Genomic DNA, 19825 nt, shown 5'->3' on the forward strand with positions numbered 1-19825 from the left:
AGGGAACTGAGCACAAACCCCTGAGGGGCCACCCCGTGTTGAGGATCAGCGTGAGGGATGTGTTGTTTCCTACCCTTACCACCTGGGGGCAGTCCTCCAGGAAGTTCAGTTGCAGAGGGATGTGTTTAGTCCAAGGGTATTTAGCTTAGTGATGAGCTTTGAGGGCACTATGATGTTGAACGCTGAGATGTAGTCAATGAATAGAATTCTCACATAAGTGTTCCTTTTGTCCAGGTGTGAAAGGGCAGTGTGGAGTGCAATAGAGATAGCGTCATCTGTGGATCTGTTGGTGCGGTATGCAAATTGGAGTGGGTCTAGGGTTTCTGGGATAATGGTGTTGTGAGCCATGACCAGCCTTTTAAAGCACTTTATGGTTACAGATGTGAGTGCTACGGGTTGGTAGTCATTTAGGCAGGTTACCTTAGTGTTCTTGGGCACAGGGACTATGGTGGTCTGCTTGAAACATGTTGGTATTACAGACTCAGACAGGGAAAGGATGAAAATGTCAGTGAAGACACTTGCCAGTTGGTCAGCGCATGCTCGAGGTACACGTCCTGGTAATCCGTCTGGCCCTGCGAATGTTGACCTGTTTAAAGGTCTTACATCGGCTATGGAGTGAGATCACACAATCGTCTGGAACAGCTGATGCTCTCATGCATGTTTCGGTGTAACTTGCCTCGAAGCGAGCATAGAAGTAATTTAGTTCGTCTGGTAGGCTCATGTCAATGGGCAGTTCTTGGCTGTGCTGCCCTTTGTAGTCTGTAATAGTTTGCAAGCCCTGCCACATCCGACGAGCATCGGAGCCGGTGTAGTACGATTCAATCTTAGTCCTGTATTGACGCTTTGCCTGTTTGGAGGGCATAGCATGATTTCTTATAAGCTTCCGGGTTAGAGTCCCGCTCCTTGTAAGCGGCAGCTCTACCCTTTAGCTCAGTGCAGATGTGGCCTGTAATCCATGGCTTCTGGTTGGGGTACGTACAGTCACTGTGGGGACGACGTCCTCAATGCACTTATTGATAAAGCCAGTGACTGATGTGGTGTACTCCTCAAAGCCATCGGAAGAATCCCAGAACATATTCCAGTCTGTGCTAGCAAAACAGTCCTGTAGCTTAGCATCTGCTTCATCTGACCATTTTTTTATTTCTTTTTTTATTGACCGAGTCACTCGTACTTCCTGCTTTAGTTGTTGCTTGTAAGCAGGAGGATAGAATTATGGTCAGATTTGCCAAATGGAAAGCTTTGTACGCATCTCTGTGTGGAGTAACGGTGGTCAAGATTTATTTTCCCCCCTCTGGTTGGACAATTAACCTCTTATGGCTAGGGGGCAGTATTTTCACGGCTGGATAAAAAACGTACCCGATTTAATCTGATTATTAGTCCTGCCCAGAAACTAGAATATGCATATAATTATTAGCTTTGGGTAGAAAACCCTCCAAAGTTTCTAAAACTGTTTGAATGGTGTCTGTGAGTATAACAGAACTCCTATGGCAGGCAAAAACCTGAGAAGGTTCTGTTCAGGAAGTACCCTGTCTGACCATTTCTTGCCCTTCTTTGTCATCTCTATTCATTACAAAGGATCTCTGCTGTTACGTGACACTTCCTACGGCTCCAATGGGCTCTCAGAGCCCGGGAAAAACCTGAATGACGTAATTCAAAGCCCTGGCTGAAACACACGAGCGCTTTTGCTAAGTGGTCTATCAGCAGACAAAAGGCTTAGGCGCGTGCACTGGCCGCCCCCGCCTTTCTGTTTTTCCCTCTTTTTACCGAAACGCAGATTCCCGGTCGGAATATTATCGCTTTGTTACGAGATAAATTGCATAAAAATTGATTTTAAACAGCGGTTGACATGCTTCGAAGTACGGTAATGGAATATTTAGAATTTTTTTGTCACGAAATACGCCATGCGCACGACCCTGATTTACCATTGGGATAGTGTCTAGAACGCACGAACAAAACGCCGCTGTTTGGATATAACGATGGCTTATTTGGGACCAAACCAACATTTGTTATTGAAGTAGAAGTCCTGGGAGTGCATTCTGACGAAGAACAGGAAAGGTAAGACCATTTTTCTTATAGTAAATGTGATTTTGGTGAAGGCTAAACTTGCCGGGTGTCTAAATAGCTAGACCGTGATGGCTGGGCTATGTACTTAGAATATTGCAAAATGTGCTTCATCCGAAAAGCTATTTTAAAATCGGACATATCGAGTGCATAGAGGAGTTCTGTATCTATAATTCTTAAAATAATTTATGCTTTTTGTGAACGTTTATCGTGAGTAATTTAGTAAATTGTTAGTAAATTCCCCGGAAGTTTGCGGGGGGTATGCTAGTTCTGAACGTCACATGCTAATGTAAAAAGCTGGTTTTTGATATAAATATGAACTTGATTGAACAAAACATGCATGTATTGTATAACATAATGTCCTAGGTGTGTCATCTGATGAAGATCATCAAAGGTTAGTGCTGCATTTAGCTGTCTTCTGGGTTTTTGTGACATTATATGCTAGCTTGAAAAATGGGTGTCTGATTATTTCTGGCTGGGTACTCTGCTGACATAATCTAATGTTTTGCTTTCGCTGTAAAGCCTTTTTGAAATCGGACAGTGTGGTTAGATTAACGAGAGTCTTGTCTTTAAATAGCTGTAAAATAGTCATATGTTTGAAAAATGGAAGTTTTCGGATTTTAGAGGAATTTGTATTTCGCGCCACGCCCATCATTGGATATTGGAGCAGATGTTCCGCTAGATGTAAGAGGTTAACATGCTGGTATAAATGAGGTAAAACGGATTTTAGTTTCCTTGCATTAAAGCCCATGGCCACTTGGATGAGTGTTCTCCTGTTTGCTTATAGCCGTATACAACTCATTGAACGTGATCTTAGCGCCAGCATCAGTTTGCGGTGGTAAATAGACAGCTACGAAGAACATAGTTGAAAACTATGATACATTTATACCATGGCATTGTCAAATACACGTTCCTGATTGGCATTCTAGAGTGTGCATTTTTAAGTGATAATGCCTTCAGCTGGTGCTTGGAGGATATATTGGCACGGTATGCCGGCCCTCGACATTGTCTCTGGCCTAACACCCGTGCCAATATATCCTCCAAACACTGGCTGAGGGCATAATCACTTTCACGGGTTACCAACGTATTCAAATAATAGACATATTTTCATTAACTTTATTTTGATTCATTTATTCATACTATTTCATCCTTCCACAAGATATAGTCCCGACACAAATCTAGGTTTCCTACCCAAGCCGGCTGGTCGTTCCTTTTATCGGTTCGGTTGCTAGAGACGCAACCCAGTCGTTCAGTATCTATGGACGCGACCCAGTCGTTCGTACTAAACGTTCCACTGCCATGACATACCCTCCTACAGTGGGGGGGGAAAAAGTATTTGACCCCATGCTGATTTTGTATGTTTGCCCACTTACAAAGAAATGATCAGTCTGGAATTTTAATGTTAGGTTTATTTGAACAGTGAGAGACAGAATAACAACAAAAATTGAGAAAAACGCATGTCAAAAATGTTATAAATTGATTTGCATTTTAATGAGGGAGATACAGAACTCTTTATGCACTCGCTATGTCCGATTTTAAAATAGCTTTTCGGTGAAAGCACATTTTGCAATATTCTGAGTAGATAGCCCGGCCATCACAGGCTAGCTATTTTGACACCCACCAACTGTGGTACTCACCAAACTCCGATTTACTATTAGAAAAGTTTGATTACCTTTGTTGTTCTTCGTCAGAATGCACTCCCAGGACTTCTACTTCAATAACAAATGTTGGTTTGGTCCCAAATAATCCATAGTTATATCCAAATAGCGGCGTTTTGTTTGTGGGTTCAAGACACTATCCGAAGGGTAAAGAAGGGTGACGCGCCCGTCGCGTTTCGTGACAAAAAAATTCTAAATATTCCATTACCGTACTTCGAAGCATGTCAACCGCTGTTTAAAATCAATTTTTATGCCATTTTTCTCGTAAAAAAGCGATAATATTCCGACCGGGAAACCCTGTTTTAGTTCAAAGACAGAGAAAATAAAAACATGGGGTCCCCTCGTGCACGCGCCTCAGTCTCATTGTACTCTGATCGACCACTATCAAAATGCGCTAATGTTTTTCAGCCAGGGCCTGCAAAGCCACCATTCATCTTTCTGGCGCCTTCTGAGAGCCTATGGGAGCGTTAGAAAATGTCACGTTATGCCAGAGATCCCCTGTTTTGGTTAGAGATGATCAAGAAGGCCATGAAATGGTCAGAGAGAGCGCTTCCTGTTTGGAATCTTCTCAGGTTTTGGCCTGCCAAATGAGTTCTGTTATACTCACAGACACCATTCAAACAGTTTTAGAAACTTTAGGGTGTTTTCTATATGCATATTCTATATGCATATTCTAGTTACTGGGCAGGAGTAGTAACCAGATTAAATCGGGTACTTTTTTTTTATCCGGCCGTGCAAATACTGCCCCCTATCCCCAACAGGTTAAACAAACTTTTTCTGTGGGGCCCGAAGATTGCTAATGAGTTAATTGTTACATGATTAATTTAAATCACGTAATAATTAAACATAGTTACTTGATTTGATAAAATAACCGTCATCACATTAACCTCTCTAGGGGATGTGGGACAAAATCGTCCCACACTATTCAACAGCCAGTGACAAATCAGAGCACCAAATTTAAGGCCACAAAATGTCATAATTCAAAGTTCTCAAACATAGGACTATTTTACACCATTTTATAGATACACTTCTCCTGAATCGAACCACGTTGTCCGATTTCAAAAAGGCTTTACAGCGAAAGCAAAACATTAGATTATGTTAGGAGAGTACCGACAAAAAAACCACACAGCCATTTCCAAGCAACTAGCATGCATCACAAATACCCAAAACACAGCTAAATGCAGCAGTAACCTTTGATGATCTTCATCAGATGACACTCCTAGAACATCATGTTACACAATACATGCATTTTTTTGTTCGATCAAGTTCATATATATATATACACCCAAAAACAGCATTTTACAATGGCTCGTGACGTTCAGAAAATATTTTGCCTCCAAAACTGCCGGTGAATCAGCACACCGATTTACAAAAATACTATTCATAAACCTTGATAAAATATAAAATTGTTATTCAAAGAATTATAGATAAACATCTCCTGAATCCAACCACGTTGTCCGATTTCAAAATAACTTTACGTGGAAACACACTTTGCAATAATCTGAGTACTGCAGTCAGAAAAAGACATCAAGCAATACAGATAGCCCCATTTTTGAGTCATCTAAAAGCATAAATAAAACTAGAAATATTCGCTTACCTTTAGTAATCTTCATCAGAAGGCACTTCCAGGAATCCCAGGTCCACAATAAATGTTGTTTTGTTCGATAAACTCCATCATTTATGTCCAAATAGCTCCTTGTTGTTCGCGTGTTCAGTTCAGCTACTCCAAATGTAGGACGCGCGAGGAAAATGTCACGAAGTAAAAAAAAAAATTAAAAACTATTTACGTTCGTTCAAACATGTCAAACGTTGTAAAGCATCAATCTTTAGGGCCTTTAGAACGTGAAGATTCAGTAATATTCCAACCGGACAAAACCAGTGTCTTGAAAAACGTTTTGGAACGTGGAGCTACCTCTCGCGTGAACGCGCGTCTCATTCCCGGGGTCACCAAGTTCCCAGCCTTCTCATTCGGTCTCTGTTCATCATAGACGACTCAAAAAACACTAAAGACTGTTGACATCTAGTGGAAGCCTTAGGAAGTGCAAAATGAACCCGAACTCACTGTCTGTTAGAAAGGCAAGGACTTGAAAGGACTACAAGCACCAGAATTCTCACTTCCCAGTTAGATTTTTCTCAGGGTTTTGCCTGCCATATGAGTTCTGTTATACTCACAGACATCATTCAAACAGTTTTAGAAACTTCAGAGTGTTTTCTATCCAAATCTGCTAATAATATGCATATTCTAGTTCCTGGGCCTGAGTAGTAGGCCGTTTAATTTGGGTACGTTTTTCATCCGGCCGTGAAAATACTGCCCCCTACCCTAGAGAGTTAAAGATAGTCACGTCACGACACCATACTGGGTGGCAACGTTCTTATCCCTTGTTTGGTAGCTAACCAACTACGGCTAACTTACAGTCACATCAAAAACAACAGTAGCTGCATTTGCATGAGCTGTTTTCTAGTGACATTTATTTGGATACATCCATAAGAATGAGCTAATGAGGCACGATTTCGCCAGGCAAAAAAATTTGCTCTCCCGTCAGGACACTGCTGAGGAGCTAGCCAACAACACAGCTAACACAATCACTTCAAACACTGAAGCTGTTGTTAGCAGTTTGTGTTATTCTTCAATAACAGACCCCAAAGCAAATCAGGGGGAGAAAAATATATTTATTCAAAGAGAACAAATCATAGTTGTTAAGCTGGAAAGTAGATGGTAGATGTTCATTCTTCCCTGTCCTCAGTGTTTTCTCCACTGAGCAAAGAGACAGGATGTAGTTTATAACCCAAACCTAGCCTGTGGTTGACCAATTACAAATCCTTGCAGTAAAATTGGGCCAATAGCCAAATATCTCATTTCAGGCTCAATGTATAGACAATTCGAACCAATGAGAACTTGCCACATGTAGCTTTTAGTCCTGTTCTGAAATTTCTCCCACAACTACAATAGGCCTATGGGTAATGTGTTAAACATAATAGTCGTCATTTAGTCCTCTACGTTGTCTATTTATCTTTGAATATTCTTACACTGTAAAGACTGCAAACTAGCGGCACTTCGTTTTACCTACATTTCTTTGTATATATCCACAAAATTTATGCCAGCCGATTCAAGATGTCGACTGACTGAGAAATGCTGCCTGCCTGTCCGTCTCGTCCTGACTCCTACACGTTCATTACTACGGACAGCTGGAGATCGAATTTGAATATTGAAACAATGTTGCAAATGTCAGGGGGTGACAGACAGCAAGGTTTATACTAATCTCCGCTGTTGAAAACTAAATGTTAGTCTAAAAGAAATGAGGATGTCTAGATGCTTTTTATAGTGGAGATCAAGTTTATAATTTGCTTGGCAGGGCTGATGAGACAGTGGATTGCGCAGTCAGACGGAACAGAGTAAATAGGCATTTTAATGTCATAGATTTAGCCGGTGGTAACTTGTGGAATAGACACCGGCTGGAACGAGCTTTTAACCAATCAGCATTAGACCCACCCGTTGAATAATTCCCTATAACGCACGGTATATCGGCACGGTAGCATTTAATGGCTATAGTTCATTCTTACATGTTCTGTGTTTGAGCTGCTTTTGAAAGCAAAATGCTAACTAAAAACATATTTTCATAATAGCAAGCTAGGACAGATGGTTTGGTTAGCTAAACTAGCAAGTCTGTTTGGTTACCAAGGCAAATACTGTAGCCATCTAGTAAACTTGCTAGCTATTAAAGCAGTAAAGGTGTTAAATTATAACCATGGTATAAAAGGGATAATCAATAGAGGCTCTATCTTTCTCTGAAAAATAATGCAACTCCGTGGAAGGTTAGTTCCAATCCACTAGCACGTTGTGGAACACACCTTCCACGTAGTTCATTATTTTCCATAGAACGCATAGCCCCTCGTTAATTATCCCTTACATGTTGTGATACAGAACCAGAGGCTGGTGAGAGGAGCAATATGAGGACGGGCTCATTGTAATGGCTGGATTGATTCTGTCCTAGCCATTACAATGAGCCTGTCCTACTATAGCTCTTCCCACCAGCCTCCTCTGTACAGAACACTGCTACAAATGTGAATGTAGCATGGCAAAGCACAAAAGGAAAGAACTACATGACAGGGTATTGACATGAGTTGTAAGAATGTAGAAGTGTGAATACATAGCACAAACCTATGACGACCCACACCTAACATTTGCCAATAGAGGGCTGATGCAATTTACTACCTCTATTGACATCACAAAATCATTTCTCACACTCCAGAGCCTACATGTTCTTGTGTGCATGTGTCGACCAATAGCACTTACAGTGAGCGTGGCTCCAGACTGGAAGAGCTCATAGGGGTAGAGGATCCTCTCAAAGTGGGACCGCAGCAGAGAGCCCACACCTTTCCCCGGGGGGAAACCCATCCTGCTGCCCACCTTGGACCATCTCTTCTCCTTACACACTGTCTCAAAGCCACCCTCGGAGAAGACAATCTGAAATACAATGTTTTTTAGTAAGACTCACACACAAAAAGCATATTTTCAGAATACATTCAAATGTACACCAGCACTTAGCACCTCTGCTGTCCTAAAACAAAATCCAAAACAAACGCTACTTACTCCTAAGATATAAATAAATTATAGCATACTGACACAAACACACCACGTTTCTAAAAACAGTTTCCTGTTCAGGTGAATGGTCTGACTCCGGTCTTACCTTGCTGAGCTGGAATAGATCGAGGATCTTCCTCTCCACATGAGGGAAGCGCAGCCTGGACCCCTGCAGCTCCCAGAACTTGGCAATCTGATCCAGGAAGTTGAGCTTGACTCGAGTGAGGGCCTGAAAGCAATGGGAGAGGTGAGGGAACGGTACAAACACATGAAAGTCAATTCAAGTGAAAAATCTGGCATGCTCAACTCTAAACAGGAATATAAAGAGGTGCCTTTGTGTGCTGTAGCCTTGGAGAAATCAAAGTAAAAGCCTACAAAAGCCAGTGACTGATTTCCTTTACACTCTTAATCTAGGCTAAGCTACAAATTTTCTGACCCTAAAAACCCTTCCTAAAGTAGACCTAGGCCTACCACCCATTCAGGCCAGTGCTGTTAACTCAGTCATTGTATTCAAGAATGCTGCCCCCAAAATGTGACAGCAGCTGCAGTCAATGCACATAAGGTATGCACTGTCAAGCCACACCAAAGTATAGGCTACCTCACAAAAAAACATGTTTATTCATAGACTAGCAAGACATAATAACATACATACATCAGTGAATGACTGACAAAACTCATTCGAATAACTAGCTTATTTGACTACTTACTTAGGCAATAACTATATTTTAACTAGGCAAGTCAGTTAACCTGTCTGGGTGAGGTGCGTCCCACCTAGTCAACAGCCAGTGGAATCGCGTGGCGCGAAATACAAATACATCAAAAATTCTATAACTTCAATTTCTCAAACATAAATAATCAGACACCCATTTTTCAAGCTAGCATATAATGTCACATAAACCCAAACCACAGCTAAATGCAGCACTAACCTTTGATGATCTTCATCAGATGACACTCCTAGGACATTATGTTATACAATACATGCATGTTTTGTTCAATCAAGTTCATATTTATATCAAAAACAGCTTTTTACATTAGCATGTGATGTTCAGAACTAGCATACCCACCGCAAACTTCCGGTGAATTTACTAAATTACTCATGATAAACGTTCACAAAATACATAATTATTTTAAGAATTATAGATACAGAACTCCTTTATGCAATCGCGGTGTCAGATTTTAAAATAGCTTTTCGGCGAAAGCACATTTTGCAATATTCTGAGTAGATAGCCCGGCCATCACGGGCTAGCTATTTTGACACCCACCAAGTTTGGGGCTCACCAAACTCAGAATTAATATTAGAAAAATTGGATTACCTTCGCTGTTCTTCGTCAGAATGCACTCCCAGGACTTCTACTTCAACAACAAATGTTGTTTTGGTTCCAAATAATCCATAGTTATATTCAAATAGCTCTGTTTTGTTTGTGCGTTCAGGTCACTATCTGAATGGTGACGCGCGAGCGCATTTCATCACAAAAAAAATCTAAATATTCCATTACTGTACTTCGAAGCATGTCAAACGCTGTTTAAAATCAATTTTTATGCTATTTTTCTCGTAAAATAGCGATAATATTCCAACCGTGCAACGGAGAAAAAATGGAGACTTCTCGTAAACGCGCCTCTTAGTCTCACTGTCCCCAGGCTGACCACTCACAAATTCTCCTGCTGTTCTTCGCCCAGAGACAGCAGACAACCCATTCCACTTTCTGGCGCCTTCTGAGAGCCAATGGAAGCCTTAGAAAATGTCACGTTACAACAGTATTTTCGATAGAGATGCAACAGAAGGAGAAGAAATTGTCAGACAGGGCACTTCCTGTATGGAATCTTCTCAGGTTTTGTCCTGCCATATGAGTTCTGTTATACTCACAGACACCATTCAAACAGTTTCAGAAACTTTAGAGTGTTTTCTATCCATATCTACTAATTATATGCATATTCTCATTTCTGGGCAAGAGTAGTAACCAGTTTAAATCGGGTATGTTTTTTATCCGGCCGTGCAAATACTGCCCCCTAGCCCCAACAGGTTGAACAAATTCTTATTTACAATGATGGCCTATACCTTATAACGACTACATACAGGCTACCTAACCGAATTTCCAACATAGCCTTCAGAGTGTTGTAACTAGGTACAGTATACTTACCTCCAATTCATTGAGTCTCTGGACTCTGGGAGTAAAGCGGAAGTTGCGTACGTCGCAGGCAAAAGGAGGTGTCCAGTCCTAAGACAGAAGAGAACAATGGAAACCAAATGAACAACTGGTTCAGATTTTCATACGACTAAGTAATGTGGAAGTAAAAGCAACAACAAAAATAGAAAATACTTGTCAAAATAAACATTACATAATACTATTCAAATACCCTTTTCACATAAATAATATAGGGATGTGTGGATACAGATTGGGAAATCGTCGGCCCAGGAAATTGGATGTAAAAATAAAAATGTTTAAATCCACCCAAAAATACCAGAATACTGGATATGATAAAAATAATAATTTAAGTCCCTGTAGTCTAATTGCTTTAAAATGGGCACAGACTTATCCCCAAACGCCAAATAATACTGGAGCACAGTGCAATAAAAGAAAAACTTGACAATTACTTCTGGGAGGTTGGGTGCAAAATATACCAAATTAAAAGGGTTAGCCTAATCACCCAAATGTTTCATGTGGGAAATGGGAATAAAAGAGAGAAAGGCCAATATTAGACATACATTTGATTTGCACAAGGCCAAATAATAAAACATGAAAAGTTGAGCATTTGGGTACGAATTTCACTTCCTGCTACTGTAGGCCTATCCCAAACCATGAAAAAAAAAACAATTTATATATATATAAATAAATTACTCTTCACAGCTACATACATGGATATTGCTCATATTGTAGTCATGATGTAGCAAAGACTTGGAAATCTAGGCCATCAAATGAAAAGCAACTAGGAATTGATATATCAAATTGTTAATAGTTCAAAAAATGTATCTAGACATCTAATTCGTGGGACGTTACTTGATATCCCGAATGTAACAGTTGTGATCTGTCCAGAAAACACACAACAACAAAAAAAGAGTCAGATGGGAGTCTGGAATAGAGGCGGCTATTTTAAATGACGACTTTAATTTAACTGTTCGGCTAAATATAAACATCCAAAATCATTTTTCAAATAAACTGAGAAACAGACAAGAAATTTCACTCATATTTGACCTCCACACATGAAAAATTAAACGAGAAATGTCGTTACTCAGCTAAAAATGTGCGTGGGCTAGGCCGAAAATACCATAAATAGATGACAACAAGGGCACAAACCAATGCAGCCGTAAATCTTAAAATGGAAGCAATGTGATCTATTCCAAAAGCATAAACAGTGAGGTTACCTCGGGCGGTCGAATTTTGCAGATGCCAGTTCTCTCTGCAATTGGTCGAATCTTGTTAATAAATCCTAGTGGATCCGAAAAATCTTCCCAACTCGGCTCAAAAACTGGGCACTCGGGAGGGGGTACGAATTCAGCAAAATCAGACATGACCAAATCACAACTTGTATTTTCTTTAAAAAGCCAATAGTACTTGTGTTTAAAATCTATTGTGTTGACATCTGTGAGTGACATCAGTCCATGATTAGGTTGTCTTTCAATTAGCACACATATTGTTGCTTCAGGAACTTCTCCTTCATGTTCATGATTGTATTAGTCTCAAGAAAAATCATTTCAATGAAGACAATTTCTTGATTTACCAACAGCTGGGCGACATGACAATATTGTTGAGTTGACTCTCAAAGACAAAACTGTAAAAGATCAAAAATACATTTCCAGTCCTATTCCATTAGGGAATTGCTGGGCCAAGCCGGGCGGAGTCCCATTTCCCCCCCACCCCCCACTCCTGTACAGCAACGTTAGCTGAAAGCCTGAGAACTACCTGGGGCGCAGGACAACATCAGTCAAAAGCGCCATCACTCCCCTTTAAAATGTGGACATATGATCCCGCAACAAAATAAACGGCCCCAAAAAAATGTCATGTATAACTATTCTAAGCTCCATATTAACCCAATACATATTTAACAAATATTTCACTTTTGAATATTCATTGGTAGTGACATCTTTATGTACCAGGAAAAGGCATTATTTCATCCAGATTTCGCAATTTTATCCATTTAAAGTTGCGCCTTAGTGGTTATCCAATCTAAATATGACGTTCTACAGTAGTTTTCCAGGCTAAATGAGTGCGACCCTCTTCATCCGGCGAGTAGCTCGTGACAATCAACATTGAAACCTGAGCAGTTAGCTTAGCAATTAGCGTACATTGTTGATCAAACCACGTCCATTCAATTGAAGGAGAACGTTAGCTAGCTCGTCGCCACAACAGGCGGGGGGTTCCGTGGAGGTGATGGGTCGACATTCCCGATGCAGCAACATACGTTATTTGCTCCACAATAAACCAGACAACGAGCTAATTTAAACCATTCTCATGCACACGGTTCTCTTGCTTCGTGTCACTCGAGCACTTTTCTGGCTGCTGTTGTCATTAAAAACGACGATACTTCCTAGCTAGCTTAGCTAATTTAGCCTAGCCACACTGTGCTGTGACTGCTTGCTAGTTGCTGGCGAATAACTATCTTTCTTTAGTTTGCTCGCACAGCTCTGGAACAATATACATTTTTCAGGATAAACATTTAGTCTAAAATTGTTCAGTAGATGCCTATGTTGCTCGACGCTATGAACTTTCAAATATTGTATATATAGATATATTTCCCACCTTTCTTTTACTAGCAACGACCATATCACTACCATGTAACAACAATATACCAATCCTCCACTTCCGCCTCCACATCCGCTTCAAGAAAACTAGAACCATGGTTTACTTACTATTTCCCTCTATACAAAATCATATGCCTCCAGATATGTACATCAGCATTTATGGTAAATTATTTGTAGTTTTGTAAGTAACTACTACGTTCATAACCAAGTGGGGGGAAAAAAATCCATCGTCTCTAGTGGTGCTTTCAGGACCACTGGGATTCGGGGAAAAACGAGGTCAAATCGTGACGTCGGTGATATTCAAATCGGAGAAGTCTTGGATGATCCCAGAGTTTCCGACTTGGAATTCCGAGTTGGATGACTGTTCAAAACATTTTTCCCGGATTGCCAGTTGTATTGAACACACTGATGTTGGAGATTTCCGAGTTCCCAGTTGTATGCAACGCGGCATGAACTCCGAATTCTCCCCATGATGAACTCATATCACTTAAGGAAATTACCTCCATAACATAATTTTTGTCAATTAAGTGTAACAATTAAACGTTATTTATAAAAAGCAATATATTATGTTTAACATATTTTGTTTACACGCTTGATTGAAAGCTGTACTTTTAGTTTATGGTTGATCAGCTTGATGGCAATTTGCCAATCGGCGTTTCAACGAGTTCAAAGCATGTGGGAATGCATCTAAATTGTATTTACGACTTCACAGCTCGTAATTGCCACCTTTCCATTTGGTTATGCAGCGTTCCTGTGCTCGCCGAAGCTTGCTATTTGATTTTGAAAATACGACTTTGTTTTATTCATGTGCTTTTTGGTATGAACAATTCTTAAAACAACGTTGCTGATAAATATTTAGCTAGTTTGCTAAACATTGACAATATGGTCAAACTATCTACATTACCCATAGACCTATTGTAGCTGTCAAAAACGGATTTGTTATTTTGGTTGAAAAGTTAAGGTTATGGTAAAACGTCACAACTCGCACATTTTCCTGGTTGTTTCACACTTGTAGGCAAATTCCGACTTGTATGCAGGTAAAGAACAATGAGGGTTAGCTAAAAAAAAAAAAAAATCGTTCAAGTGAAACTTCCCAGTAGGAACTAACTTCCGATAACTCCGAAAGGACATACACAGCATTTGTGTGTAATGACAATAGAAAAGGTAGCCCCATACAAATACAGTCCAAACACGTAAAACACACCCTATCCCCTCAGCCCTCAAATTAAGTGGACACTTCTGATGACGTTTCATTGCGTCTGACGAGTATACACTTGCAAGGCGAGGGAGAAATGAATGATTTTTATTCAACAATCGTTTAATAAGGGATATTTTCTACAGGAAGTCTATTCCCTCTGCGATATTTTGTTGGGCTTCATCGTTTGATGTAAACTGGCGCCGTGCTTGGCTCACTCCACACAGATTTATGGTGACCAATAAAGTAAAGGAGATCTCCTTTAAAATAATCCATAGATGCTATCCGTGTAATAGCTTAATTTCTAAATATATATTTGACGTTACCAGTGAATGCAGTTTTTGTGAACTAGAAACTGAATCTATTGAACACTTATTCTGTAATTGTTTATATAGTGAAGTGTTTTGGACTGATGTAAAACTATATCTTAGCCGCAAATTGCATACAACCATTGATATTACTAAGTTTGACATATTATTTTAATCCACTGATTCCACAATTGAACGTGAGTATGTCATAAATCTCTTTATTTTATTAGGAAAATCTTTCATCCACAAATCAAAATTTATGAAGAAAAAGCCCCTTTTCTTAATTTTTTTATCTGATTTGGAACAGTACGTATAATCTTTAAAACGTATACAAAACAATATGTCAAAAAAATGTATTCGATATATGTCTGTATTTGATTTGATATAATAGTTTTTTTTATTTTTCTCTAATTTCTTTGGATTCCCTCTGGCTGTTATGTTATGTTTATGTTTTGCATGTTACAACAAGTTAAATAAAGATTTGTGCAAACTTAAAAAATAAATAAAAATAATAAATAAAAAATAAAAAAATGAATGATTTTTAAATGGACCGCCATTGCCCGGAAATTCGTCACTCGTTAATCCCGCGATGATTGTATTTTCAGCCAGCGGCAGTTTGTTGGTGCTTTATATGCACTTCAGTCAATTATGATTAAATGTATACTTATATTAACTATATCATTATTAATATACGACTACTGTATGATAGCTAGCAAATTAATTAGCTAACTAATGTTAGCCTGCCTAACTGGAACTTCTGAAGAAGGAAAATGTTTTATTTCTACAATTTCCAAAAGCTAACAAAACAAAAACATTACTTTTACTAGAGGTGTTTGTGCCATCATGTGCATTAGTTCCACAAGTTCTAACCTTTTTACATTAGTTTTTACTTACACTTGTATGTTGACTGCTCCATTTATGTTGTTTTTCTGTTTTTCTGTTTTGGCAGACTTTTCTTAGTGGATGTAAAATCGTCATGAATTGAATTATGAGGAGTTTCAGGCCCTGAGTGAACATAAACTTGACTAAAAACGAGGGCTGAGGGGCTTACGTTGCAAACTTACTTTCTTGGCTAATCATTTGGACTGCCCTAAATCAGGGATTCCCCCAAGGGCATAAAACGAGGGTGTGTCAAACAGTTTTAGAAACTTTAGAGTGTTTTCTATTCAAATCTACTAATTATATGCATATTCTCGTTTCTGGGCAAGAGTAGTAGCCAGTTTAAATCGGGTACGTTTTTTATCCGTCCGTGAAAATACTGCCCCCTAGCCCCAACTGGTTGATTAACAGGTGTGCCTTGTTAAAAGTTTGATAGTGGAATTTCTTTCTTTCTTCATGCGTTTTAGCCAATCTGTTGTGTTGTGACAAGGTAGAGGGTGGTATACAGAAGATAGCCGTATTTGGTAAAAGACCAAGTCCATATTATGACAAGAACAGCTCAAATAAGCAAAGAGAAATGACAGTCATCATTACTTTAAGACATGAAGGTCAATCAATCCAGAACATTTCAAGAACTTTGTGCAGTCGCAAAAACCATCAAGCTCTATGATGAAACTGTCTCTCATGAGGACCGCCACAGGAATGGAAGTTACCTATGCTGCAGAGGATAAGTTAATTGGAGTTACCAGCCTCAGAAATTGCAGCCCAAATAAATGCTTCTCAGTGTTAGACACATCTCAACATCAACTTTTCAGAGGAGACTGTGAATCAGGCCTTCATGGTCGAATTTCTGCAAAGAAACCACTACTAAGGACACCAATAAGGAGACTTGCTTGGGCCAAGAAACAAGAGCAATAATCTCCACATGTGTACTACCCACTGTGAAGCATGAAGGACCAGGTGTTATGGTGTGGGGTTGCTTTGCTGGTGTCACTGTTGTGATTTATTTAGAATTCCAGGCACACTTAACCAGCATGGATACCACAGCATTCTTCAGCGAGAAGCCTTCCCATCTTGTTTGCGCTTAGTGGGACTATCATTTGTTTTTCAACAGAACAATGACCCAACACACCTCCAGGCTGTGTAAGGGTTATTTGACCAAGAAGGAGAGTGATGGAGTGCTGCATCAGATGACCTGGCCTCCAGAAGGCCAGCCTCCCAGAGTCGCCTCTTCACTGTTGACGTTGAGAATGGTGTTTTGTGGGTACTATTTAATGAAGCTGCCAGTTGAGAACTTGTGAGGCGTCTGTTTCTCAAACTAGACACTCTAATGTACCTGTCCTCTTGCTCAGTTGTGCACCAGGGCCTCCCACTGCTCTTTCTATTCTGGTTAGAGCCAGTTTGTGCTGTTCTGTGAAGGGAGTAGGACACAGCGTTGTATGAGATCTTAGATTTTTTGGGCAATTTCTTGCATGGAATAGCTATCATTTCTCAGAACAAGAATAAACTGTTGAGTTTCAGTATAAAGATCTTTGGAACACAGGAATGATGGTTGCTGATAATAGGCCTCTGTACGTCTATGGAGATATTCCATAAAAAAAAAAAAATCTGCCGTTTCTAGCTACAATAGTCATTTACAACATTAACAATGTCTACACTACACTGTATTTCTGAACAATTTTATGTTATTTTAATGGACAAAAAAAATTGCTTTTCTTCCAAAAACAAAGACATTTCTAAGTGACCCCAAATTTTTGAAAGGTACATATGAGATGAGTATTGCATAATTTGTAAACATTATTAAAGTGACTAGTGTTCCATTTATTAAAGTGGCCAGTGATTCCAAGTCTATGTATATAGGCAGCAGCCTCTAATGTGCTAGTGATGGCTATTTAACAGTCTGATGGCCTTGAGATAGAATCTGCTTTTCAGTCTCTCAGTCCCAGCTTGAATGCACCTGCACTGACCTCGCCTTCTGGATGGTAGCGGGCTGAACAGGCAGTGGCTCGGGTGGTTGTTGTCCTTGATGATCTTATTGGCCTTCCTGTGACATCGGGTGCTGAAGGTGTCCTGGAGGACAGGTAGTTTGTCCCCGGTGATGCGTTGGGCAGACGGTTGCGGGCAGTACAGTTGCCGTGCGAGGCGGTGATACAGCCTGACTGTCACACCCTGATCTGTTTCACCTGTCTTTGTGCTTGTCTCCACCCCCCACCAGGTGCCATTATCCCCTGTGTATTTATACCTGTGTTCTCTGTTTGTCTGTTGCCGGTTCGTTTTGTTCGTGAAACCTACCAGTGTCTGTTCCCTGCTCCTGCCTGTTTCTTGCTCTTGTTTTCTAGTCCTACCAGGTATTGACCTTCTGCCTGCCCTGACCCTGAGACTGCCTGCCGTCCTGTACCTTACCCCACCTTACTGAATTATTGACCCCTGCCTTCCTTTGACCTGTCATTTGCCTACCCCTGTATAAGGAATTATCTTTTGTTTCTTCAACACTATCTGCATCTGGGTCATAACTGAAACGTGATGCCAACAGGATGTTCTCAATTGTACATTTGTAAAAGTTTGGGAAGGTTTTAGGTGCCAACCCAAATTTCTTCAGCCTCCTGAGGTTGAAGAGGCACTGTTGAGTCTTCTTCACAACACTGTTTGTGTGGGTGGACCATTTCAGTTTGTCAGTGATGTGTATGCCAAGGAAGCTTTCCACCTTCTCCACTGCGGTCCCGTCAATGTGGATGGGGGTGCTCCCTCTGCTGTTTCTTGAAGTCCACGATCATCTCCTTTGTTTTATTGACGTTGAGTGATAGGTTATTTTCCTTGCACCACACTCCCAGAGCCCTCACCTCCTCCCTGTAGGCTGTCTCGTTATTGTTGGTAATCTAGCCTACTACTGTTGTGTCGTCTGCAAACTTGATCATTGAGTTTGAGGCGTGCGTGGCCACGCAGTCATGGGTGAACAGGGAGTATAAGAGGGGACTGAGCACGCACCCTTGTGCGGCCCGAGTGTTGAGGATCAGCAAAGTGGAGGTGTTGTATCTCACCTTCACCATCTGGCCATGAGCTAGCCTATAGCTAGGTCCATATACCAGATAATTCTAGGGCTACAATTCCTCCTTTGCCAATTGGCCTGGACCCTTTATTGTCGACACGGAGCCCCGCCGATCCATCACGACTGGACTGCCGACGTGATTGCCCGATGTGGTCTCAACAGGCTATTCTGTTACGATGTCGCCGAAGAACCATCTACTAGCCCCAGCCCGCTAGCTTTTCTGAACGCTGTGTCCCCTGCTTGCCTAGCGTAGTAGTGACTACCTAACGGCACCCTGACTCACCTATTTCTGCTCTTTTGACCCTATGATCACTCGGCGACACAGCTGATGCACCCTGGACTGTTTCAATAACACGGTATCTCATTTTGTTTACCTGTCGGTCCCAGCCTCGAACCCAGGTTCTGTATGTACCTAACTGACCCACTCTGATCAACACCTGTGATTGCTTTATGCCTCTCTCTATTGTCAATACGCCTTGTCTACTGCTGTCTTGGCAAGTTCTTATTGTTTTATTTCACTGTAGAGACATCAGTCCCGCTCAAAATGCCTTAGATAGATAGCTCTTTTGTCCCACCCCACACACATGCGGAGACCTCACCTGGCTTAACTGCTGCCTCCAAAGATGAAACCTCTCTCATCGTCGCTCAACACCTAGGGTTACCTCCACTGTACTCACATCCTACCATACCATTGTCTGTACATTATGCCCTGAATCTATTCTACCACTCCCAGAAATCTGCTCCTTTATTTCTCTGTCCCCAACGCACTAGATTACCAGTTCTTATAGCCTTTAGCCGTACCCTTATCCTACTCCTCCTCTGTTCCTCTGGTGATGTATAGGTTAACCCAGGCCCTGTATCCCCCAGTTCCACTCCTATTTGCCAAGCGCTATCATATGTTGACTTCTGTAACTGTAAAAGCATTGGTTTCATGCATGTTAACATCATCACAATCTTAAATAAGCATGCCCCATTCAAAAATTGTTGAACTAAGAACGGATATAGCCCTTGGTTCACTCCAGACTTGACTGCCCTTGACCAGCACAAAAACATCCTGTGGCATACTGCATACTGCATTAGCATTGAATAGCCCCCGCGATATGCAACTATTCAGGGAAGTCAGGCACCAATATGCTCAGTCAGTTAGGAAAGCTAAGGCTAGATTTTTCAAACAGAAATTTGCATCCTGTAGCACAAACTCCAAAAAGTTCTGAGACACTGTAAAGTCCATGGAGAATAAGAGCACCTCCTCCCAGCTGCCCACTGCACTGAGGCTAGGAAACACTGTCACCACCGATGCATCTACGATAATCGAGAATTTCAATAAGCATTTTTCTATGGCTAGCCATGCTTTCCAC

General features: G+C 40.8%; 1 protein-coding gene across 6 annotated transcripts in view; it reads right to left on the bottom strand.

Moving 5' to 3' along the window:
- Window positions 1-13120, bottom strand: part of LOC115198640 (lysine-specific demethylase 5A) — an 83940-nt gene extending 70820 nt beyond the window's left edge. For 4 of the 6 annotated variants that reach the window (XM_029760728.1, XM_029760724.1, XM_029760725.1 and 1 more), the window contains exons 1-4: window positions 11663-12701; window positions 10440-10517; window positions 8408-8530; window positions 8014-8184 (exon numbers count right to left, since the gene is read on the bottom strand). In XM_029760728.1, coding sequence (XP_029616588.1) covers window positions 8014-8184; window positions 8408-8530; window positions 10440-10517; window positions 11663-11893 — 603 coding nt within the window. In that variant the 5' untranslated portion in view covers window positions 11894-12701. Of the gene's footprint in view, window positions 1-8013; window positions 8185-8407; window positions 8531-10439; window positions 10518-11662 lie in introns of all 6 variants that reach the window. The other 2 variants (XM_029760727.1, XM_029760726.1) reach the window with 2 other exon arrangements.
- Window positions 13121-19825: the final 6705 nt, after the last annotated feature.

This window comes from Salmo trutta, chromosome 8 (genome assembly GCF_901001165.1).
Source record: "Salmo trutta chromosome 8, fSalTru1.1, whole genome shotgun sequence".
Taxonomy (NCBI): domain Eukaryota; kingdom Metazoa; phylum Chordata; class Actinopteri; order Salmoniformes; family Salmonidae; genus Salmo; species Salmo trutta.